This window comes from Rhinolophus sinicus, linkage group LG06, assembly GCF_036562045.2.
Source record: "Rhinolophus sinicus isolate RSC01 linkage group LG06, ASM3656204v1, whole genome shotgun sequence".
In the NCBI taxonomy this organism is placed as follows: domain Eukaryota; kingdom Metazoa; phylum Chordata; class Mammalia; order Chiroptera; family Rhinolophidae; genus Rhinolophus; species Rhinolophus sinicus.
In genome coordinates, this window is record NC_133756.1 from 19,134,096 (window position 1) to 19,160,811 (window position 26,716).

The 26,716-nt window shown below is 41.9% G+C and overlaps 1 protein-coding gene across 3 annotated transcripts in view; it reads right to left on the bottom strand.

Moving 5' to 3' along the window:
* Window positions 1-3,695: 3,695 nt before the first annotated feature.
* Window positions 3,696-26,716, bottom strand: part of AGBL4 (AGBL carboxypeptidase 4) — a 1,099,729-nt gene continuing 1,076,708 nt past the window's right edge. Inside the window, exon 13 of one of the 3 annotated variants that reach the window (XM_074334699.1) lies at window positions 3,696-8,790. In XM_074334699.1, coding sequence (XP_074190800.1) covers window positions 8,670-8,790 — 121 coding nt within the window. In that variant the 3' untranslated portion in view covers window positions 3,696-8,669. Of the gene's footprint in view, window positions 8,791-17,145; window positions 17,598-26,398; window positions 26,552-26,716 lie in introns of those variants that run through there. The other 2 variants (XM_074334701.1, XM_074334700.1) reach the window with 2 other exon arrangements.

Here is a 26,716-nt window from a genome sequence, read left to right on the forward strand (position 1 = left end):
TGTATTAAATCTATAAACTAATTTTGGGAATTGACATCTTAGAAATATGACATCATCCTATCCAAGAACATAAAATGCTTGTTCATTTATCACATCATTTTCAATGTCCTTTATTAGAGGTTTCAAGTTTCCTGAATAAAGTTCATACTTAATTCCTAGGTATTAGGTTGGTACAAAAGTAATTGCGGTTCAAAAGGTTAAAAATAATTGCAAAAACCACAATTACTTTTGCACCAATCTAATATTTAATTACAGACAATAAGACATTGTGTCCCTTCTCAGGTGATGCAATCAGGAATACACAACACCACTTTTCATGCCAAAAATCAAACTTAAATCTGACCAAGCATTCAAATCTATCACCAAGGTACAGGAAATATAATATTCAAAGTAACCAACTTGTTAATTATGGTTTCATAATGATGCAAACAGAAAAATAACAACAATATGATTTCTTCAAACAATTGAAAAGGAAAAAATAAACAAGGGAGACCCTATGTATCAAAAGAGATTAAACAGACGTAATCTGATATAAACTATTTATGAGACAATAGGGGAAATTTGAATGCTGACTGGACATATAATGATTTCAAACCTTTTTTTGTTAAAATATTTTTAGGAATGATAATAATTACATAATAATAACAGGTACTGGGGTCCTGTTCTTTAAAAAAAAATTGCCCTTATTTTTTAAAAAGTCATGCACACTAAAGTATTTATGGATGATATATGATGTCTTGGATTTGCTTCAAAAATGTCAGTGGAGGTGGGAGGTGGTAATGATGGAAAGTGGATGAGGGTATGGATGAAACAAATTAGCCATGTAATTCTTGAAACTTGACGACAGGTATGCGGGAGTTCATTATACTATTATTTCTACTTTTGTATATGTTTACTTCCATATTAATCCTTACAAAAGTAAATAGGTATTGAACAGTGTCAAGTGATCTTTCTATACTGATTGTTGAAATAATCATATGAGCTTTGTAAACTTTAGCCTATTTATAAAATAAATTACTTTGACAGAATTTTCTGCGGCTGTGCCTTCCTGTAGTCCCATTCAATATTTTTTTGTGAATATGTTTTTGTATTATGTTAGCTAATATTTTATTTAGGTTTTTGCACCTATGTTCATAAGATAATTGGACCTATAATTTTCTTTTCTTTATTTTCCTTTCCCAGTTTTGGAATCTAGATTACACCAGCCTTATAAAATAAGAGCATACTTCTATATTAGACAATTTGTTTGCTCCTGTCCACAGGTCTCCAAAGTTCTCTTCATTTTTCTTCAATCTTTTTTTCCTCAGATTCTTTAGTTTGTATATTTTATGTGTCTTCAAGGTAACTGACTTTCTTCTGCCATCTGCAATCTGTCAGGACCATCCAGTGAAGTTTTCATTTCAGTTAAATGTATTATTCAGTTCTAAAATTTCCATTGGTCTTTTTTTTTGGTTTCCACATGTCTCTGAGATTCCCTATTTATTCACTCATTAGAACCGATTTTCCTTTACTCTTTGAACAAAATTTCTTTAATTTTTTGAACATGTTTACAAGAACTGCTTTAAAGTCTTTAGATGCTATATTCAACATTTGTGCCATGTTGAGTTATGTTTCTACTAACTGCATGTTTTCATGAAAAGAGTAAATAGGTCACATTTACTATTTCTGTGTATGCCTTGTGATTTTTATTGAATACTGAGTATTTTGAAGAACAGATTATAAGACCCTGGATTCTATTATCTTTTTCTGAAGAATATTGATTCTTGTTTTAGCAGACAGTTTAATTACTGGCTGATTATCTTAAACGTGTGTAAACTTAGTGATATATTTGTTAGTGCAGATATGTGTAAAGCCCAAGATGTTTTTAAAGCTCCTCTAACTTGATAGGACTCAACTTCTAAACTCTGTCTCACCTACAGGTTTTATTAGGCTTGGTTATAGACTTTGTTAAGGCAAATCTAGTGTGGGCCTTACTATAGGGTATGGTCCTTTCTGGTAAAGTGCAACCTTTCTGGTCTATCAGTTGGAATCCAGGAGTAATAACAAAGTGTTAAAAAGAATCGCTCCACATGGAGGGTTCACAACTCTGATGTTCCCCAGCAGTGCTTGATCTCAAGAATCTCTGTTCTGCTCCCAACCCTGTAGCAGCTGCTAACTAGAAAGCCTCAGGTGGTCTCACCCTGCGCATGTAAAGTTCATCCCTCAGCCTTGAACGTTTGGGGAAATCCCTCATAGGTTTCCGGGCTATCTCTGCACAGCTCTCAGTCAGTTTGGGCTGCTATAACAGAACACCATAGACTAGGTAGCTTATAAACGACAGAAATTAATTTCTCATTATTCTGGAAGCTAGAAGACAAGATCACGGTGCCAGCATGTTGGGTTCTGGTAAGAGCCCTCTTCTGGGTTGCAGATGGCCATTTTCTCTTTGTATCGTCCCACGGAGAAGTGGGCAAGAGAGCTCCCAGGTGTCTGTTTTATAAAAGCACAATCCCATTTGTGAGGGATCCCTCCACGTACAAATATCATCACATTGGGGGTTAGGAGTTCAACATAGGAATTCGGGGTGGGATGGGGTGGGGGGGGAAACACAAACATTCAGTCCATAGCAACTAGGTGTTCCCTCTGTCTTCAAGTTTCAGCCTCATACAAAAATTCAGCTGTCAATTTCTAAGCCCCACACATAGAATTTTGGTGAAAATTCTAATATATTAAGTAGCGACATTGTGAATGGCACTCCTATAATTAATGACATCTCAGGAAGATGTATAATCACAGGTAGCAGATAAAACAGAAATAGTACTGCTTTTGCTAATCCCCTCCTTTTTTCCTCTATAAAATTTTGTGGGCAGTAAGTCCAATAAAAAATATAAGCTCTTAATCTTTCCCAGAAATCCTAGTTCATTTGATAAATGTTTTGAGGGAATAAATTAGAGCTTTTTTTTTTTTCTTTTATACAGTCTACTTTGCATTTATGAAGTGAGGGTGGTAACTCAGACTCTAGGCAAATGGTCAAAAGATCAGAGGCATTTTTAAAGACCTTTATTCTTTTTCATTCATGTTCAATCTCCATAAAGGAACTGATTTCTGACAAAGTCAGTGTTTTCATTAGTTATAAGACTATTAACAGTAATAATGGCCATAGTTACCATTTAGTGACAGTACATTATATATCAGGGATTGTACAAGGTCCTTTATATATATAATTATATACCGTGCACATCTCCACAAGGTAAATATTTATATCCCCATTTAGCAAATGAGGAAACAAGCTCAGAGTAAATTAACTTGCCCATGCTCACACAGTAACTGGCATATCAAGAATTTGAACCTAAGTCTTCTCTACTCCAAAGGGAGCCTTCTTTCTCCTATAAAATGCTGCCTCTCATTATTATTTCAATATTATCAATAACAAAAACATACCAATTAGTTTTGGATGCAATGCAAGCAAATAATCATGACACAGTCATGATTACATTATTCTATTAGATGTTATGGAGATGTGATAAAAAACTATGGTGAATGTTTAAATTTTTAAAAAATTTTACTGCAGTAAAAGACACATTGCCATTAATCCCCCTCCAAATACTCCCCTTGCTTCAAACGCACTTATCTCATCATTCTTGCCACTTTTTGAAGCAGTTCTAGAAGTCCTCTTTTGTGAGTGTCTTCAGTTGTGCTGTCGTGGCTGCCTCGATGTCCTGAATCGATTCAAAACGTTTACCTTTCATGGTTATTCTGACTTTGGGGAAGAGCCAGAAGTCACATGGTGCCAGATCTGGTGAATAAGGTGGATGAGGACACACCGTAATGTTTTTATTTGACAGAAAGTGCCTATCAAAAGCGATGAGTGACATGGAGCGTCGTCATGATGGAGGATAAAGTAAAGACACTCACGAAAGAGGACTTCCAGAACTGTGTCAGAACATGGCAAGAATGATGGAAGCATTTGAGGTGAGGAGGAATATTTTCAGGGGGATTAATGGCAATGTGTCTGTCATGCGAGGTGGCATGTGGGACGTCATGCGGGATCTCTAGTCCCACTCCCAGAATAAGAACGCAGGACATGGTGAGGCCAAAAAGGAACACCCACGGAGCCATAGATAGGGGAGTCATACCACTATAGTCTCACTGGCGGCTGGGTTGGAGACACAGGAGGCAGGAGCCACACGATCCGCAACCTGACTTCCACTTCTCTGTCAACCAACCTCACTTGATAGGTGCAATCCTCTGTGCTAACTGCAATCTGCTCTTGCTAGCTCAGCCACCATCTTCTTGCTAGCCCCCCATTTGCTGCTAGCGTAGCAACAGCAGTTATATTTGTGGCCAATGGCTCACTGGTTACAGCTAACAGCCAACTAGCCACAGCTGATGGCCATCCAATCACAGTTGATGGCCATTTACTACCTGAGCCAGCACCTTTCCACATGAGGGCGAGAGCCTGAAAACTGTACTCCTGGCTCTGTCCCCTTGGTTTCTTTTACTGTAGCAAATTTTTTTATTTAAACATTCACCATATTTAAACATTCACTGTATTTTAAACATCACACCTCGTATATAATATATCATTATGATCTTACATTTGAACAGAAATTTGTTTCTGAAAGCAAGTGTCTGTCCCTTAAGTTGATTCTCAGAATGCTCCTATATACATTAAAGCAGAACTATTTATAAACCTCTAACACTAGACTGTAGACTTATTTATCACTGAGAATGGTATAAAAGGTTTAAGAGAAACAAGACTTGTAAAATTTCTAATATAGTTTGGAATGAAAAGATAAAGCAGAAATCACCCTAGCTGGAATTTTCTTATATAGAATGGGATGAATTGTACCCCTTGGAAAAAAAACATGTTTTGACTTAAAATGTATTATGCAACTATAATAATAAATACCCAGAAGAATGTTTTATTTTATTAATCTTGTCTCCCCATGCAAGATATGCTACTTCGATCAATAATAATTAGATTGCCATTCCTCTGACTGAGGTTTAGAAAGTAATAAGCCAATGAAGAATCACTTCCAATTTCTCATATAGCAGCCTTAGGGAAAAAGGACGTGTAATAGAAGAGCTTGCTTTTGAAAAACAAGAGGTGGGCATAGGAGAACTGTAAAAGTTCTGAACCCTAGTTACAAACTGGGTCTGCTGGAATTTGGCATTACTTCCAACCTACTGAGAGGCCTACTGAGACAACTGTACTCTCATTTCAGGAAATATAAGGAGCTGGGCACCTGCACAAGGGTCCCCTAAGGGCTACAGCATTGCATTTGCTGTAAATCACATCCAGCCTAGGGAAGAATTTCCGAATGAGAAAGGGTCCTTTTGTGGTTTTAGAACTAGATAGCTGTTGGGGAAAGAGGGAGATTCTGATGTAAATACCATTTGTTTTGTCCACAACTCAAGATGTAAGCACCTGGGACACTGAGTACTTGTGGTGAACGGAATAATGGCCTCCAAAAGATATCTACATCCTAATCCCTGAAACCTGTGAATGTTACTTTCTATGGCAAAAGGACTTTGTAGATGTGATCAAGTTAGTGATCTTGAGATGGAGAGAGTATCCTGCTTGATCCTGGTGGGCCTTATGTTAATTACAAAAGAACCAGAAGTCAGTCAGAAAGAGGGCAATGTGATAATAGAAGAAGAGGGAGAAAAGGTGATGTGATATGGGGCCATGAGCTACCAAACGAGGGCAGCCTTTAGAAACTGGAAAAGGCAAGGAACGGAATCCCCCTGGAGACTCCAGAGCACCAGCCCTGCCAACAGTTTGATTTGAGCCCTGTAAGATTCATGTCAGACTTCTGGCCTCCAGAATTGTAAGATAATAAATCTGTGCTGTTTTAAGCCACTAAGTTTGTGGTGATTTGTTACAGCAGTGAGAGGAAACTAATACAGTACTTGGTCAAAAACTGCAGGTGGATTAGAAGTTAAACAAGCTGACTGTAAAATTTTTAAACTAGTCCAGAATTAATTTTGCAACTGGAATTGCAAATGTAAAAATCAGGACACAAGTAATGTGACCTCAGAGACTTTTGAAAGTCACACTCTCAGGAAATAAATAACATCTCTGCAGTGACTACTGGGGTTGGTTTCTTAGCACTGAGAGTGACAAACAGTCCCTTCCTAGGCTACCTGACAGTTTCAACAAACTAAAGTCTAATAACAGTACCTGAAAATAAATCAGGCCTATTAATGAGGGAATTGGGGGTGTGGACAAAAAAAAAACACCAGAAGGCCATATTTGTACTGACTGCCCTCCCACCTCGTGCACCCCTGGATGTTCCATTCTGACTCTTCTTCCAGAATACAGCTACCAATGCCTTTGGGTGTCTTCATTTCCCCCTTGTTCTTACAGGAAAGAGGAGTGGAAATGAGTTGGCCTCTCTCCGTTTTCTGAACAAGATGTGCAGCCTGACCCCTACACTGAAGATCCCTTTCTACATGGCTCCTCCCCCAGCTTCTGTCCATTAGAATGAGACTGGCTTCTCACCTGACCCTCAAAGTTTGGGGGACTTTTAAAAATAAATAAAGTAGAAGCTTTTCTTTCATTGGTTTAACCAACTCTCAGAGAAATAATTGTTGACGACACCTGAAATTATATAAATCTGGTCCCACCCAGACCAATTAAATCAGCACCTTTGGGAGCGAGGCCTAGGTTTAAAATATATAGAAATATTTTTAAAGTTTATCTAGATAATTATAGTCATGAGTGAGAAACACTGGTCTAAGCCAACCAGCAACATCCTGTTCCTGGCCAAATTTTAATCACTAGTATTATGGGCTGAATTGTGTCCCCTGTGATTCTCAGGTTGAAGTCTTGACCTCTAGTACCTCAGAATTTGACTGTATTTGGAGACAGGGTCTTTAAAAAGGTAATTAAGGTTCAATGAGGTTATTGGGGTGGCCTAATCCAATGGCGTCCTTGTAAGAGGTGATTAGGACACAGACACATACAGAGAGGGAAGATCATGCAGAGACACAGAAGGCAACCATCTATAAGCTAAGGAGAGAGGCCTCAGAAGAAAGGAACCCTACTAACACCTCCATCCTACCTGGACTTCCAGCATCCAGAAATAGGTGAAAATAAATGTGTGTTGTTTAATGGCAGCCCTAACAACCCAATGCAACCAGTAAAAAAGTTGATCTCAAATCCATTGTACATTTTCATCGTAGGAACCCTCATTTGCTGAACTCTGAAGATTTGCGTGGGCCATACTTCTCTTTTTCCAATTATAATAGCTTTCACCACAAGAAAATATCAAATGCTCAGGTAAATTGCTTTTACTTGCAATAATATAGAACACAATCATCATTGGCTTAAAAAATAAAGATAGTTATCTCACATGACAAGAAGTCTAGAGGTAGTCAGGAGAGGGTTGCTGCAGAAACTCGCCTGGTTTGAAAGCCCAGGCCTTACTACCTTTCCATTTCACATTGTGGTTTTAATGCTTTTTTTGTCTTCATGCTGGTTGTCTTCAGGCTTGTTGTCTAAATTCAAACCAGGAAAAAGGCAAAAAGTAAGCCCTAGCAACCTAGAAAGTCATGCCCATCCCTTTTTATAGGGAAATGAAAGTTTTTTAGAAGCATCCCTACAGACCTCCGGTATAGGTCACAGGAACTCCTGCAGCTGTAGGGGAGGCTAGAAGTGAAATAGCTCACACTTGAGAAAAGGAATTTCATGACTGAGAGCTAGTGGTTCTCAATCCTGACTGGAATCTCCTGGAGAAATTTAAAAAATATAGGTGCCTGGGCTTCATTACCAAAGGTGCAGATTTTATATATGTGTATAAAATATATATATATATGGACTCTATAGGTGATTTCATTGGTAAGCAGGTTGAAAAACACTGAAAAGAATGATTAGGGTTCAGCCCATGGTTTCACCTTGAACAAAAATGGGACTCAAATAGCAAGCAGGACAGAAGAAATAATAGGATAGGGATTAACATCTTGTGGCAGATAGGGTTAGAAATTATTTGCTCATAAATGAGGGCAACGCAGTTGGATTTGGGATATAAGATTAACATGATAAATCAATCTCTTTCTCTGCTCTCTCACTTTCTCCTCTATCTCCCTTCCCCTTCTTCTCTCTTCCCCTCCATTTTCCTTTCTCTCCAGCTCTCCACCTCGCATCCCATTTTAATTTCTCTTCATCTCCCTCTCCCTCTACCTAGCATATCAGGGTTAGATAATCATAAGCAGGCTTATAGGAAATATTCCCTACAGAACCAGAACAGATCGTCCAGTCATTGGTTGAATGCTCCCAGTGACAGAAGGCTCACTACCTTCCAAAGAGTTACCACATAAGACAGGGCCAGTTGTGCTCCGCACTAGGGTACCTGCCCAAAGTAGCAAGTGGGGGCTGAGTGCCATTGTTTTAGGCTGCGACGGGCTGATTCACACAAAGATGCCACATAGGCTAGCAGGGGTCCTGGCATCATGAGACTACCTTTCCCAGGGCCACATGGCTGTGCCTATTACAAAGTTCTCTTTTACAATGAGACAAAATCTACCTTCTCCAGGTCCCACACAATGATCCATTTAATGGTTTGGAGCTACTTAGAACACATTTGCTCCCTCCTCACCAGTCCGCATGACTTTTTTTCTTCTCCAGGTTTCTCAGCCCCAGTTCCTTCAGCCATTCTGCATCACCGCAGCTCAAATTCCCTTTATCATGTCCCTTCCATCTTCTTTGGAGACCATGTGAAGTGATCAGTCGCCCTCCTAAGCTGTAGCACTGCGGCTGGAGTGTTGTAATACAGTCTACCCAGAGAATGGGGTGACTTCATTGTCCTTGAAGAGGAGAAAAAGGGGGTAGAAAATAAAAGCCTCAATTCACAGAAATCACCTTGCTGCCCAGGGAAGGAGGAATACTGTACACATAGGAAAGTGGAAGACTTCTTTCAAATGAAGACACAGAAAGGTTTGGGGACATGTCTTTTATAAAATAAAGTAATTTCAGTGCTAGTATGTCCCTCTATCCCTCTCTATCCTCCCTTCGTTGAATACTTATTGAGTCCCTGCCACCCAGCATTGGAGATACAGAAGAGAACAAGACAAGCTTTTGTGCTTACAGAGCTCCTGGTCTGGACAGAGATGGCCCAGCTCTTCCCCTGGCGCTCCCCACCACCAACAGGACCCAGCCCAACTCATGTAGGCCAGGGATTAGAGAAAGCTCTTTCCTCACAGCCCATGACATCCTATTTCCTTTGAATCTTTCTAGATGTTCTCAACTTTCTAATCATATTGTCAGAACTGTATAGGAAAACACAGCTCACTGGAGGTGGTCGCATGAGGGAAGAGGAAAGAGAGTTGGGATAGACCAAGTGGGGAAGAAATAAATTATCTTAAGGCAGATGGCCTAATTCCTCTTCTGGAAAGAACTGTGTCTGTTTGGAAAAACAATTTCAAGACTTTTCTACAGGTATGAACAGGGAAACCCAGAGGACATAGGAGGATAGCCCAGCACAGTTGTGCTTTGCACAGTGAGGTGGAATGGGTTCTGAGGTTTGGGTGTGAGGAGGAGAGGAGTCTGAGAAGGCTTCAGATGTAAGGGGGAGAATGGAGGGACGGAAGCACCGTGAGAGCAAGCAAGGTCCACTAGCCCCTAACAATTCATATCTGAAGAAGAAGAAAAAACCTGAGTCAGGGGTTGGGAGGTTGGCCAAAGCCCTGAACTTCCTGGTGATGCTCTGTGTAATTGTTGGTTTATGTACAGGGCTGGCCAGGCAGCCTGTGAGTTCCTTGAAGTCAAGGGCCAGGTCTTGGCTGTTTCCAGTAGCTATCATTGTGCCTCGGCAGTGCCAGGTTTTGTGGACCCTGAAGCTTATATAATTTGCAGAGGACTCTTTAAGAAAAAGAATATAAAATTTATTAATGGAAAATTAAATAGGAATGTGAATATTTATTTAACGTGAAAGAACAAATCACAAGTTTAATTTTTTTTTAAAGCCAAAATCCAGAAAAATCACAGGATAATTTTGTTAATTAACTACTTGACATACCTCTGTGATAGTTTTCTTCCTGTATTTCCAGTAGTTTCTCTTTGATCACCTCTTCATATGACTATGGTTTTTGTAAGATCATTTTCTTTTTACAGAACAGAAAGATAATTCAGTCTTTCTTCTAGCATGATTGATCCAAATTGAGTTTTTATTTTCTGGAATTCAGAAAAGTTCATTTTAGCTTCACACCTCCTTAATGGTCATGTTTTGTACATTTTTCAGACTGTTGTTTTGGAAACCTCTTTCAAGTTCCTTGTGTTGGGTGCTGTGAGAACTCAGGGCATCTTGCATCTCCTGTGCAGTAGCGATCGTGCACACTCTCTGAACTGACAGCACTCACTCAATGGCTAGTGGCCGATGGATGTCTCTGTTACAGAGACCCTGCACTTTTGGGTGGCAGTGCTGGGTGAGTGAGTCCAGTGGGCAGTAGCAGTGTTCCTGGAAGCTGTCCCTATACTGGGGATGGCTGGCAATAACTGAAGTTTACTTAGGAAGTGACAGCGAAGCCCATAAATATAACCCACTAAACCCAAACTTCAACTAGACTTCCCCTTAGCTGGATCCCCAAAATGCCATGTGACTTGATTACTACCATCTGTGAAGGCAACTGAGGCAGAGGAGACATTGGAGTGGAAAGAGACAAAGGTCTTAGAAGACTGCCATTAAAAACTTCCTTATGCAATTTACAGAAGCATAAAACAGGTGAACACAGTACTGGGGAAGGAGCAAGTGAAGGGTCCTGAAGCCTCTGGCATCTACAATAAATCTGTTTGTCGTCACATAGTGGGCACTCAATGAATGAATAGATGTGAGAGGGAGGGAAAGGAGGGAGAGGAGAAGACGGAACTGTAGTGCTGACACCTGAGAAGGTTGTTGGTGAGGTGTCATCGGTACCTCTGCCTCACCTGAGCTGGGGAACCTCACTTTGCTCATCCACTGGGGCTTCTGACCTCCTGGGTATGCTGCCTGTTTCTCTCCCTCCTCTTCACCCCAGCTGTTCTAGCCATGCAAAAGGCTATATTCTCATTGCTATGGCAGGGTTGCTATGCCAATCGCCAACCGGCCCTGTGTGCCTCTTTGATTCAGAACATTTAAAGGGCATGAAGAGCTGCATTCAGAGGCGGGCTTTTAAACCTGAAGTGTCCCAACTGAAACATCCTCACTGGCAGTAACCGCTGAGCACAGCTGGGCGGATGGCAGCATTTGCCCTATAAAACATTTGATACTTTGCCAGTAAACCGTAAAGAGGAAAAGAAAGACTCTGTCTAGTTTGAAGTTACAGAGTAGCTTTGGAATGCGCTGACCAAAGCAAAATAGGCCACTTGCTGTATCAGATTGTGGGCCCCCAGCTCTGCCAATGCATACAAGTGTCATTATCAGCACCCAAGGCCTCTGACTCAAGCCCCCACTCAGCAAAGCCCCTGGGATTGCAGGGCCTGCCCGGGATCCCTTGCTTCCCCATCAGGGTGGGCTGGTGAAGGGGGTCCTCAGGAACCACTGAGGCCGGCAGCCATGGGTGCCACAGTCATTCTCCACTGACTGTGAGGCTTTGTCAACTGGTGCTACTACCCCATGAAAAGAAGGATAGAGACCTGAACCTTCACTGCCCTCACTGACATTCTTTAGAGCGGTTTCTTCACCTTTGCTTCTCTGCTTTCCCTACACGGGCCCTTGAAGGGGAAGTCTCTCCAGCCAGTGAAAACATCCCCCTCAGTCACACTTCAGAGGGTCTGGTAACCTACTGAAAACAGTTATTTATAAAGCTTACCAAAGGGAAATGCCCTTTCTGATGCTCATATCCATTCTTGAAGAATGGGGATCATGTTCTCCAGGGCCGTTGGAAGTCAGTTGAATGGTAGCATCCAGTATCAAGGGCAAAACATGACTTCCCTGACAGCCCAGAGCTACAAAAATTCCACGACAGGAGTCACAGGCCTCCTGCTGTAGGATGAGTTCCTTGCAAACCTGTGGGTCCTGCTGGAGGGCACCCTGTGAGAACCAATTTACTTGAAGATTCAAGTCCTAGGAATCTGGGCTCAGCCATCAGGTTCAAGCCCCGCTCATTCTTTCTCCCCAGGTGTCCTTATGCAAACAGGATTCCTGGAAGCTTTGCTCTCCCAGACTTCCTGTCTTAGCTTCTGTTTCCCCAGAACCCTCAGAGAATTATTTGAGTACAAGTTGTTTATTGAGGTGGTGAGCCCAGGAAATAAATCAGAGAAGGAAGGAGGCCAATAAAGGGTGTGTTTTCAAGCAGGTTATGATTGGGGGCAGCTGGAGCTTAACTCCACTGAGATCCAGTGTAGAATATACACCTTAGAATGATCCCGTCCAAGGGGTGAGGAATCTAGTGTCTTTATCCATCTATCCCGTCAGCCATTGGTTAACAGTGGTAAGTCCAGCCCTTCTTGGCCTGGCATGTGGGCAGAGTGGGTTCCAGTAGCTGCAGAAAGCAGAAAATTACAGGTGCTGGCAGTTGGAAGTCTGGCCGGTGAGCACCAACATGGTACATACAAGATAGCAGGTGGGACACTGCCATGAGAGGCTGCAGTTCCCACGGTGGACAAGCAAGACCCTCTCATGATCCATAAAGGCTACAACCATAGTTCGTATGATTTTCAGAGTATGATGACGTTCTATATGGGAGCCCTGAGTAATCTATCCAGTGAGGAAAAGCTGAGAATAAAGGAACCAGTCCAGTCCTACTTCCCTAGGCCCCTGGGCACTGATAAGAGGAAGGCAGGGAGCTGAGGTTTAGGAAAGAAATCCAAAAAGAATTGGGGTTGGAAAGAAGGGAAACTGAGGCATAAATCTGCATTGCTATAGATAAATGATTCTCCAGGGGATGATATCACCTTGCGAGTGTTTCAGAAATATGTGGGTCTTTGAAAAATAACTGTCACAATAATTGGGGGCTGCTCCTGGCACTTAGTGGGAAGTATTCAGAAATTCCAAGCAGTCCTACATAACCAATTGCCCAAATCGTACCCCTTCACATATTCTTATAGGTGAAAAGCTTATTTAGAAACATCTGAATTTACAGCCTAACTTCACTTCACATATAAACACAAAGTAGTTTTTGGCACAACTTAATACAGAGCAGTTTTTCCAGGAATAATGCATCTTTATTTTTTTTTAAATCAAGAGGAAACTATATTTTGTTCAGCATTCTATCAGAGTTTAGAAAAACACACCACTCTCAGCTACTGGTAGTATTTGCATCGCCAATTCAACACACCTGACTGAGTCAGTTTGCATCTGCAGTTCTCACAGGCAGATAGTTTTATAAAGAGATGAAAGCATGCGCTACTTCTTCACGTTTTTATGTAGTTGTGCCAGAGAATTTACCTATGGAAATATTATTCTACCACATGTTACTTCTCTTTTATTTCTCCTTTATATTGCAGCTAGAATAATATATGAATTTTCAAAAGTTGTACATGAATACAAGTTACATTTTCTGTTTATTTCCTATAGAAAAAAATGTGTTACAACATATTTGTTGTAAAAAAGGAGCATTGGGTCTGATAGGGCTGAGACTCACTGCTGTAAGCTTATCAGAAACATAACAGGAAGAGCAAAGATAGCTCCAGATACCCCATGCTGGTGAGGACCAGCTGCCGCCATCCTGATAGCCTCCTTCACCCTGCATTGTGTTGACTGATGCGGGACTTTGCCTTCAGATTTTGGTATTTGCTTTTAAAAAGGCTCTCAATAAATCCTAAGGTGTCAAGGGATCTGAAAACCTTACCTGAAAAAAACAAACGTGGTTGAGAGGGAGTGGAGGGTTAGAGGTTCACCTTGGAAATGTGATTCAGGAGTGAGCAAAGGTGGAATGAGGGAATTAAATGCTATCATTTAATTTCGGAAGGGCTGACATAGAGCAATCTGGAAGCTTGCTGGGAGAGGGGAAAGCTAGGACCAGTGGTCACCTAACTGGGACGAACACCTCCAAAATGTTAGGGTGCAAATATAGTAACGTTTTTTCTAATCAAATAATCACATTCTCCCTTCCCTCATCCCTTAGAAGAGTTATTTTCTGAAATTCCAGTATCTCTTTCCAAAATCCTCTCTTTCTTCCTCTGATTGTCTAAGGATCAAATCCAAACGTGGGTCTGTTAGGCTGTCACAGACAAATAGTGGCAGAACAGAGCAGCGGGTATTCCACTCCTGCTGTTGCCTCTTGCTCCCACGTGGTGGCACTGTTGAAGACAGCCCAACAGAGTACAAAAGATGCTGCAGGCCTTGAAACTTGACAGGTTCTTCGAGGAAGGATAACCCTATCCTAAAGAAACCCCATACTTTGGCCCTAATGTTTTCAATTCTTATTACTTGCTCTTTCAGCTTAAATACCCAGCCACCTTTGAAGGAACAAGCCAGCCATATTTGCACGGTGACTCTGGTATCTGACCTTTCAGACCCAAACCTCTGTCCCTTCCTCTGCCCCAGTATTCACCTTGGGTGAATGGCAGCTTTTCCTCTTGTACTCTCAAAAGTCAGTCTCAGTCACCCCATTTCTCAGACCATTTGCCCTCCTTTCCACTAATTTCTATTCCTGCCTATTCTGGGAGGTCAGTGTTTCTTATTACATAATAATGGTTATCTCATAATTATACCCCTGGCAAAACATATTCTTTAGCAGGCAAAACAATCTACCACAATTGATGGGTGGGGGGTGGGGGGAAAGGGAGAGCAGATTATAAATTAACATAAGAAAGAACTTTTAAAATCCAGAGCTCTATAAAGCCCCCTCAGGAGGTACTAAGCTCCTCATCTCCAGAAATACTTAAAAGAGGCTATTTGAGCAACTCCCAGACCAATATCCCAACAGGTGTGCAAAACAGAAACACCTCCTGCCATCCTGACGGCGGCTCAGAGAGGACAAAGCTGGCCAGTGTTAACCGTCAGACCCCCCCAATCCCCCCAAATGTAACCATCACAGTTTTCCCCTTTTTGTTGAAACTAATGAGTCACGATTCCAGTAATGTTTTTCTGTGACTCCAAAACCATTTTGCTTAACGAGGTACTAAGTCTTTATAATTAGGCCCAGAGGGAAACGAGGACGTGGCCCTTAAGAGCAATAATTATTTCAGTTATTTATGGTAATAAAAAATTGAAAATAGGAATTCTTCCTCAGAATGTGACTATTTATTCTTTTACATATTGCCTAACAGGCAATTACCCTATTAAGGCGGCGTTTTGTCGCTAAAGACATTAATTGAAATGTAAATTAAATGTAAATCAGCTAATTAAATTGATATGTAATGAACTTGTCAGGCGGGCCTCTCTGATCAGATGCATTTCACTAATAAACAAGCCTTGTAGCCGGCCCAACACGCAGCTGGGGTGAAGGGTGCCTGAGCTGTTCCCTCCCCCAGACCCTTGATGAAGAAGGGAGGGGCTACACTATCCAAATCCAGGAAGGAAGAAGAAAGTTTTGTCAGGCCTTCAGAAACGTGTTTCCCTTATGATACCTCTCTGGGCCTCACGTGTGTGTGTGTGTGTGTGTGTGTGTGTGTGTGTGTGTGTGTGTGGTTTCAGCAGATACAATGCCTTCAGATACAAAGGCTAGAAAATTCAACTCAAACTGGGTCAAGTGAATAGAACATCCAGAAATAGGATGAATTTTAGAGCGGCTCCGTCCGGGGGATGTGACTCCATTTCTCTCTAGTTCTTTCAGCTGTGCACTTCTCCCTGAGTTGGCTTCGTCTTTAGGTTGATATCTTCATGGATGGACACATGTCATGTGCAGCGGGAACAGGCTGCTATTTCCACAATCACTGAAGGGCTTGTGTCAATTGAACCAGGGCAGCTTTGCAGCTGGTGTGTTCTGGTACAGCTGTACCAGTTGTTAAAATAGTGAAACACTTCTCTACAGTTGGTCAATAGTTACTCCCCATCCCCAATAGCTGCTTCCCACTTAAATGTCCTTCCTCTACCCTGGTTCTCTGGCTTCTCCCCCAGAACTCTGCAGACCAAGCCAGGATTCAAGGAAAGGTGTCCTGCGGGCACTCAGCTCCAGCTCCCCCCACAAGAACGCAGGATATGGTGAGGCCAAAAAGGAACACCCATGGAGCCATAGATAGGGGAGTCATACCACTATATTCTCACTGGCGGCTGGGTTGGAGACACAGGAGGCAGGAACCACAAGATCCGCAACCTGCCGTCTGCTTCTCTGACAACCAATCAACCCCACTTGCTAGCTGCAATCCACCATGCTAACTACAGTCTGTGCTTGCTAGCTCAGCCACCATCTTCTTGCTAGCCCCCATTTTCTGCTAGCATAGCCACTTAAGTTATATTAGTGGCCAATGGCTCACTGGTTACAGCTGACAGCCAAATAGCCACAGTTGATGGCCATCCAATCACAGTTGATGGCCATTCACTACCTGAGCCAGCACCTTTCCACGTGAGGCCGAGAGCCTGGAAACTGCACTCCTGGCTCTGTCCCCACAAAAGGATTAGTGCCTGATGTAAGAGGGCGCCTTCAGAACCCTGCTCTGTGACCTGGCTGGCACTTACTCTGATCAGTTGGTGCCCTTGCTATGCGGCTTGTTAAATAGTTTGAAAAATTTCCCCATATCAGATCACTCCTAAACCAACCCTTGTGATTAGGGAAATTCTATTTACTGATTAGCTGTACCCTTAAATTTACACTGTGGCCATGGGAAGAATTTTTCTTGATTACTCCAGACTCCAGACTCTCAAACTTGAGCTCGCACCGGAACGCCTGGAGGGCTTGTTAGAATGCAGACGGCTGAGCCCCACTCCGGGAGTTTCTGATTCAGGAGTGGGCACCGAGACTGCACACTCTTATCTAATGCCCAGGTGATGTTGATGCTGCAGAACTGAGGGCCACACTTAGGGAGCCTCTGCTCGCGGGCTGCCATCCCTTTGGGAGAACAGAGCATGTCATTGGACTCATCTGCTATGTTTGGTGATTCAAACCAGGACCTTGGTTGAGAAAAGCTGCTCTAAGCTAGAGGTGAGCAAACGACGGGCCGCAGACCAAATCTGCTCTGCCACACATTTTTGTAGTTGAATTAGAACAAAGCCCCATTCATTTGTGTATGGATTGTCTACAGCTTCTTTCATGCTCCATGGGCAGAGTTGAGTGTATTTGGTACAGAGATCTTAGAGCCTACAAAGCCTAAAATACTTACTGATTCTCTCAGAAAAAAAGTTTGCCGGCCTCGGCTGTCGGCTAATGCAGGCCCACCTCTTTAGCTGAAAGTGGGGGTAAATCTCATCCATTAGCCTGGCGGCTACACAACCGAAGACAAGTGAAATGGATGGAAAGTAAACAAACCATGTCCACCATAGTCCTCATCTATTAAGTGAGTAATCCTTGCTCTAAAGAAGGTTTATTATTTTGCAATCAATCAAGTTTATACAAGTACCAGCAGAAGCAAACAACAAGGTTCATTTAGCATTGAGGATATGGGTATAAGGAATAGCAAGATTTATATTAGTACAGTCCCCTTCGGCTACTTCAGAGGCCCATTCACCAGCAGATGGAACTCTCAGCGATGTCTGCAAATCCCCTCAAGGGCTGGGGAACCTCGGAGCTTCCTCCAGGCTTCTCCTGCATACCATGTTCTGGTGATTGAGACAGATGGTTCTTATGAAGGCATCTGAAAACATTCATTCATTCATTCATTCATTCATTCATTCATTCACTTAACAGGTATTTACTGAACACTTATTTCAAGTAAAAACTGGTTAAGGGAGTAGGGATTCAACAGTGGTCAAAATGGATTATCCTGCAGTAAAATTCACCAGTCGTTCAGATTTGCCCATGCCCCTAGAACTTGTGATCAATCTTTCAGTGGCCACCCTTTTCAAATCTTTTTTTTTTAAAATATAAAATGTAACACATCCTTAAAAAGAAATAGAACATTTCCAGCATCCCTGGACCTGCCTCCAACACCTTCCACCCCTGTGATCCTAACATCCAACCGCTCCTCTCCTTAGAGGTGACCGACCATATCCTGACTTTTGTGAAATTACTCTCTTGCTTTGTTTCATACTTTTACCACATAAATATATTACACATGCCTAAATGATTTGATTTAGTTTTCCCTGTTTTGTAACTTTATATAAATATAATCACCCATGATGTACTTTTTTTGTCCTGCTGTTTTCAACCAATAATGTATTAAAATTCATCCATATTTTGTGAGTAGCAATATTATCATAGTTGCACAGTGTTTCATCATGTGGATACACTATCTTAGATATTCATTCTACAGGTGGTGGACATCTGGGCTGTTTCCAGTGTGAGGCTATTGCAAACAATGCTGCTAGGAGCACGCTTGTGCAGGCCTCCTGGTGCACTTGGACGTGCCTTTCTCTGGGGTATGTACCCAGAAGTGCAGTTGCTGGGTCACAGCATAAGAGCAGTAGATAATGCCAAAATGTTTTTCAAAGTCATACCAATTGACACACTTAGCAATGGAGGAGTGTTCCCATTGCTTGGTATCCTTGCCAATACTAGATACTATCAGACTTTTAAATTCTTGCTCATCTGATTAGAGTCATTTCATGTGGTTTTAATTAGCATTTCCCTGATTACAAATGAAGATGATCTTTTCATATGAGTTTTGGCCATTTAGATTTCCTTCTTTGTGAATTGCCTGTTTAAGTCTTTTGACAGTTTGTCTACTAGGCTGAGGAACTGGGCATCTTTCACTTGCCCCTTCAGGTTCCCTCACAACTTCTTCACTGTGCTCTGTCTCTGAAGGCTGACCAGATGGATTACAGCAATTCTTTGACTTCAGCCAACGGGTAGCATTGGAGGATGGGAGGAATGGGAACTTGGGGTATTTAGCTCGCCTATTCTCTCTCTGCAGAGTCACAGGGGCGACTGCCTTCTTTGACACAAGGCTACAGTTCCTGGCAGGCTGCTGTCTCCATCTCTTTCTGTTTCTGAGTTCTAGAAACTGTTACCTCCCCTTGTCCTTTCAGACCTAGAGAGGTCATCTTGTTGTATCTCTACACCCTATTCTCAACATTGTAAATTGTCTATTTATGTAATGCTCTCCACAAGTTTACCAATATGAGTTTGCCAGCTATTTCCTGACACAGTTGATTACAATTTTCTAAGAACTTTCTGGAGTTCTTTATTTTGTTTTTGTTATACTCCTTCCTTTGTGGGTTATATGTGTACAAATATTTTCTCCCACTCAAATCACTTTCTTCATCTTTCTTCATAGTGGCTTTTAAAAAAACCTTTTTTAATTATAAAATAAAATGCAGGTATGGAAAATCACATGAAACAAAGAATAGTTTAATGGATGATGACAAACCTTCTTGTAAACACCATCAAGGTCAAGTAATGGAACTTTGCGAGCTAACTCAAAGCCTTCCATATACTCTATTCCAATCAGTTTCCTCTCAAAGTAACTATTATCTTTAATTTTAATAGTTATCACTCCCTTGCATTTCTTTATAGTTTTTATCATCTAGGATAAATCCCTAAATAATGCAAATTCCATTTGTTATTTCATATGTTTCATAAGTCTCTTAATCTAAAATATCCCCCTCCTCCTCTATCTTTTTACTTCCAATTTATTTGTGGAAGAACCTAGGTTATTTGACGTTTAGGTGACCTAAGTCTGGATTTTACTTGCTTTCTCATGGTACAGGCTGATATGTTCCTCTGTCCTCTCTGTATTTCATAGAAATTGGCAGTTGAATCTAGAGTCTTGATCAAATTCAGGTTAATTTTTTTTTCCCCAAAAAATGTAAGTGGTGGTGTATGCTCTCAACAGAAGGTACATCATGTCTAGTTTTCTCTCTTTTTGTTGTTAGCACATTTTCCAGTTCAGGAAAGGCAGGATAGAGTTTTCACTCTTTCCCTCTACCAGTTTTCTAAGAGAATGAGTTTTCTAAGCTATAAGGTTCCCCATCATTCAACAAAAGTGAATGACTTTATTATTTTTTTTATGAACATATAATGTGTTTAAATATACGTATTGTTTTGCAGCCATTGTAGCTGTTGTCCTTATTGAAGCTCCAAGTGTCCCTTCTCTGACCACTGGGTGCCTCATAAGTTGACTCCTGAGCCCTTCTGACGGGATACTTGTGGTCTCTGGTAGTCTTCCTGCTCTCTAGTGCACTTCCTGCCTCAGTCCCAAAATCAGCCACTTTTCTGAGAAATGCTGGTTTCTTTTAGTGAGAAATGGTATTTCAAGACCACAGTACAAGGGGAGAAAAGACCACAATATAGGCACCAGGGATGTTCATTGCTACCGGGTCTGTCATTGTTTCTAGGCCTAGAAAAAATCCACACTAGGAGCCCTTTGTCAGGTCAGCTGAGAGTTTGCTGAGAGAGGTTTTCATATTTTGGTTTTAACTATGAATTGGTATTGAATTTTTGTCAGTGCTTTCTCTTTATCCATTGAGAGAATCATATGGATTTTCTTTTTTTATAGTGAATCATACTGATTTCAAATATTAAAAACCAAGCTTACATTCCAGGGATACATCTGGCAAAATGTTTCATCTTTTTATATCGTGCTGTATTTATTTGCTAAACTGTTTTTAAGGGTATTTATATCTGCATTCATAAGATATATTGGTCTATAGTTTTCTTTCCTTAAATATCTTTGTTTTTATTTATTTATTTTTAAATCAGGGTAGTATTAGCCACATAAAATGAACTGGGAAGTATTGCCTCCACTTCTATTTTCTGGAAGAGTTGGTATTATTTCTTCCTTAAATGTTTGGTAGAATTGACCAGTGAAACTATCTTGGTCTGGAGTGTTTTGGTGGCAAGGTTTTTAACTATAAATTCAATTTATTTAATAGCTATAGAACTATTTGTGTTGTCCATTTTTTTTTCTTAAGTGTGGGTAGTTTGTGTATTTCATACAATTTTTGGATTTCATCTCATTTGTCAAATTTATTGGCATTAAGTGGTTTCATAATATTTCCTTATTATTCGTTATTATTTCTAGGCTCTGTACTCAGAGGATACTCTTTTTCATTCCTGATATTGATAATTTGTATCCTCTCACCTTTTCTTTTTCCGATGAGCCTAGCCAGAGGTTTATTTATTTATTTTTTTTATTCTTTTCAAATAATCAGCTTTAGGGGACAAAAATATTATTCACCTGGTTAATATGCACCACCACAAATTGAAAGTACATTCCTAGGAATGCATGCTAGGGAACCAGTGCAATGGGGGTTAGGGATGGTAGCTGCCTATGACTGGATCAGATTCTATCAACATGGGGGCATTAACCTGTGACTGAGGACTTTGCATCCTGAAAAGATACCTGAAGCCAGTCCTAATATGCTGTTTTCTGGCGCCTTTAATCTTGAGCGCGTGCACGCACAATGGCTTGCAGCAAATGAAGTAAGATTCTAGGACTGCCTTGGAAAAGTACTAAGAAAGGGCCAAAAGGTGCAAAGAAGTGTCAGTGCTAAAATAGATTTACTATAGAAATTCGAGAACCCACCTACCAATTGTGTTACCTCTGAGGGCCCCGAGGACAGCCTTCACTGATGCAATTAGAAATATGCTGGTGAAAGGGACCCCAGCACCCTAAGTGCTCAGTGTTGGTTATGCTCTGTTGGCTGGGGTAACAGTAAGGGACACTGCTATGAAACTGTCCCTAATATTAATGAGCGTGACAGAATTGTGGAGTAACAGAGACCAGGAGTAACAACTATCAAAGTGAAGGCAGATGGGATTATACGCCGGGCAGCGAAGCCACGATGGTGACTACGGGGACCTCACCCACAGGGACCTGTGGTCAAATGGTAAGATGGATGGGTAAACAACGAGAATTTTTCTTGACTTAACCAAAAATATTGAGAGCAGGTAAGCAGAAGCCTGATGTCAGCTACCAGGAAGAAAAATCATGATCCTTCAAGCAGTTTCCAGACTTGAGCCAATTCTCAAATCCAGACCTCACTGACCAAAGGTGAGGCCAGCTTCCCTTTAGGAGGGACTCTACAAAACCACAGAAAGTACATACAGTTGTGTTCCCCAGTCTTGCTCCAAAATGGCTCCTATAGCCATTTTTCAGAGTACTGAACACCAGAGAGTGAGGAGAACCCCACTTTTCTGAGAGCTGCTATAGAATCTGAATTGTTTATTTCCAGGAAACCCCAAATGCCAACATGACTATTTTATTAGCGTGAAGGCCTGGAGAAGCTAGGAATAAGCTGAGTCCTGATCCATTTCACAGTAGATCCAATATGGTCATTTCTCTAGGACCCAAATGCGTAACTGAGATGCATATACTTATCAGCTCACAGAAATCTCATGTTCATTTTATGATCTGTGAAGGAAGAGTCACTATGGTGGGAAAGGAAAGTGCCTGCCACTGAAATTATACCCCACCCCAGCAAGGGAAAAAATCAATAACAATACTGATTCTAGTGGAATGGTAGCTATTAGACTGATATGTATTCCCATTTAAGTCACCATCCTGACATCTGAACAAAAAAAAGAATGATTATGGTGGAAGATGATGGATTACCATAAACATAACCAAATGAAAGCCTAACTGCAGTTATACAGGATGTGATATGTTCACTAGAACACATCAAAACAGCTCCTGGCATTTGGTATGGGCTACTGACCTGGTAAATGTATTCTTTTAAGCCCCATCATAGAAAAGAATCAGAAGCAAGTACATTCACTTAGGACAGCAGGACATACTCAGTCTTGCCCCAGAGCTACATTAATGCCCCTACTCTATGCTACAGTATAATCTGCGGGGCCTTGATGGTTTGAACCAGTGGAATGTCACACGCATCCACTATATTTGTGACATCACAGTAAATGGAGCTGAGAGCAGGAGATGCCGAGTAGTCTGAATGCCCTGGGATACATACTTGCATACCAATATGCTGGAGCAGACCAGGCAGCCACAGTCAGTTCACTGGTGTTGGGTGTTCAGGGAAAGGCTCTCTGAAGAGGATGCGTGTAAGCAGCAACCAGGGGAAGGAACCGCTAGTGTTGTAACCCTCAATCCAAATGAGTATGGAATGTTTGAAACACAGGAAGCAGCCCAATGTGGCTGGAGCATAGAGGACGAGGAGGATGAGAGAAGAGGTTTGAGAGGTGGTTAGGGGCCACACCATGTAGGGTTATGGGTGCCAAGCTAAGATGTGCTTTTCAATTGACCCATTTGAAACTATTTTTGATCTAAGTGTGGTGGGGGTAAAAAATGAAAGGCTCTCTGCAGGAAAGTGATGATGTCTCTGTCCGTTTGGGCTGCTATAACAAAATTCCATAATCTAGGGGCTTATAAACAACAGATTTCTCACAGTTCTAGAGGCTGGGAAGTCTAAGATCAGTATGCTAGCAGGTTTGGTGTCTGTTGAGAGCTCACTTTCTGGTCCATAGATGCGTCTTCTGGCTGTGGGGATGAGAGAACTCTGTGGGTTCTCTTTGGTCAGAGCACTAATCCCTTTCATGAGGGATGTACCCTCGTGACCCAAGCATCTCCCAAAGGCTCCCCCTCCTACTACTATCCCATTGGGCATTAGGTTTCAACATATGAATATTGGGGGGAAACGAACACTCAATCTGTAGCAGATGACATGATTTATGTTTTTAAAGAAGCGCACTTTGGTTGCATGTAGAGAATGGATTGTAAGAGTGGAGGTGAAAGCAGATTCCTTAGGAAGGTTTTGCATTCACACAGGCTGGAGGTGGTGGTGACTTGGTCTAAAGTGGCTAAAATGGAGATGGGGAGAGATGGATGGATATGGGGTATATTTTGTAGATGTATTAATGTATTTGCTATGAAGGATCAAAAGGGAGTCATTAGGAATAACAACAAAATGTTTGGCCTGAGCAACCAGATGGTAAGACCTTTTTTCATGGACAAGAGGAAGAGATATTTGGGACAGGGATAAAACATACATGGAAATCAAAAATTCTGTTTAAGTTTGAGATGCCTGGTAATCAACTGACCATAGGAATCTGTATTTCTGGGATGATATTAGGCTAAAGACAAGGGCCTGGAATTGCTGGTACAATTTGTGAGTTTTAAAGCTGCATTTTGAGGCTGGGGAACATCTAGACAGTTGGAAGTTGTATCCTGGTGTCAAAGGGCTTAGGCTTTGGAGCCAGTGTGAAGTGGGTTTGAATCCTCTCCCTACAACTTACTAGTGATGTGGGCCAGGGCACCTTTCTCTGTGTGTCTACAAAGCCTCATCTACTGAATGGGGACTGCAGTGCCTTCTATCAGGGTTGTTGGGAGGATTAAGAACAAATGTAAATCTCGGGGCATTAGCAGCAGTAGACGTTGGAGACCCTGGTACCCTCATTCACCTACTGAAAGCTGTGTGAATTATAGCCTTACTGCCTAGGAATAAACATGCTAATTTTACTAACCCAAATCTTTGACACATTAATTCATGTTTCATACTACCAAAAAAAAAAAAAAATCTAGATAAATGGTTATGCAGACCCGGACTAGAGGGGGGCAGAATGTAGAAATCTCGGTGTAAGTAGTTGCCACATAGGAATGGTTCTGTGCAACTAATTCACACTTGCTTTGCAGTAGTTGGTAAAGCTATAAAACATCCTCAGTGTTTTGAAGTCATGGCTTGAAGCTGATAGCTTGCAGCCAGCCAGACCAGGGTTTAAATCTCTAGTTTGTCTTGACCAGCCCCTTAAGTACAGACTTCAGTCAGTAGGAGGGCTGCAGCAATACTGACTTCCCATCTGTAACCACACTGGCATGAGCAGCCCACGTCAGCTCCTTCAGGATCTGCATATTTAATAAATATGTCAACTGGCATCTTTGTCATTTTTACTTTAATGCAGCTTAGCGTTGAGGAGCCCTTGAGTTTGAAGCTTATGGAGCAATTAAGCTCCCTCCTGGGAGAATCCAGACCTGGAGACTGTCAGTGCATGGAGATGAGCAATTGTGCATTTGTTTCCCTCTTGCCAGAAAAATGGAACACTCTAAAGTTCATCAAGGACTTATACTGTATTTCAGTGAGCTGTATGTACATTGCAACTATTAATCTAGAAAACGGCTCATCTAATAAACTCAGGGAGCTGTCCCATCTTCTATTAATTTCTTTTAATTAGCTATAATCAGGAAATCCCTGAATGTCTGCTTGATATGATTCCTACCCACCTGATGGGAATGGTCAGTAGTGCTGACCCAACAAATAATCGCTGGGTATGCAACTCTGTGCAGGCACTGTGCTAATCCTCAGGATGCAGAGCTGACTTAGACATTGTCCCTACCAAACTTCCCAGCCACCCCTCACTGGAGGGACATTCCCCTCCAGTGAGGATCCTCCTGTGCCCACGTGTAGCAGGCACTGCACTGCCTGCCACACGTCTCCCCCACTCACCTGATTTCAGCACAGCCATGATGGACAGTTCCATGCACTTGGCTGCCATCCCTTATTGAGCGGACCTGAGCTGCCTTGGGGATCAGCCTTCCAGAGGAACAACCGGGAAGGGAAATTTATGCCCAAGAAAGCAACCCTCAACTGTCTCCTTGTTCTAGGGGGAGACAACTCTGGGGAGTGTTTTTATACCATTTCTAAGAAACTCCCAGAGGGATTGAGACTCCTTTCTCCTCAGTGGTAATTAGCTCATTGCCACACCTTTTACTGTGTTTTTTTTCCCTCTGTCCTGTCTCACTTTTGCCTTCCCCTTACTTCTGCTTTCAGGTTTCATCTGGCAAATAAGGTGCTTGCTCTCAATTTCTTGTCCCAGTGCCTGCTGTTGGGAGGACCCAAAGGAAGATACCATCGCAGCCATTATGAATAAATGAGCGAAGGAAGGCAGGCAGGCAGGCAAAAAGGGAGGGAGATTGATGATAATATAATGACAGGAGAGGAGGACACTGCTGGAAATGGACAAACGATCATTTGCTATTGATAAAGGCAGACCCTATTACCTCATCATCCATTTACAACGAGGGACCACAGCTTCCAAGAGCGTATGCCAGCGTGCGGGCTCGACTGACTACCCTAGAAATACTGAGCTTAAGAGTAATGTGGTTGTGACTAATAAACACAGTTACCCTGGAAGGGATACTTCCCTTTGCTAGGGACTTTATTCACTTCATGTCATTTATTCCTCACAAACCCCCTGTAACCCAGAAATTAATTAATCCCATTTTCTAAGTGAGGAAACTGAGGTTGATAGAGGTGGCTCAGGTCACCTGGTGGCAGAGCTGGGTCTGTCAGAGTGCAGGGTCCGTACTCCTGTGCCCGCCTCGCCTCCACACGAGTCTATAGCGGCACCCAGTCAGGGACCTCATTCTGCAGCTGCTTGGCAAGCAATTTATAGTGCACACCCTTGGGATCAGACTGCGCCTTCTCACAGGGTCTAGGGCAGGTCTGTGCAGTGAGATCTAGTAAATAATGCACAAGTCTATTTGTTACTCACTGTTAACCAACACTGAAGATAAAACATGGCTTTATTTATTCTGTCTGGCAGCTCAGATTACATGGTGATGTTAATTAGGTCCATAGCACTGCACCTTCTGCATGCAAAGTTCGCCGTGTCACCCGCTGGTCTCATCTCTCCCACGGTCTCTGGTTCAGCATCAGGTCTGAGGATAGAGAGAATCTTTGGGAGGCCGACACCCTCATCACCAGTGTTGCTGAGCTGAGTATGAATATGTACTGCCTGGACATCTTGCCCACAGCATTGGGGTCTAGCTGCCTGAAATGCTTATCAAGGTGGATATGACACCATCTTTCAGCATAGGCAACTG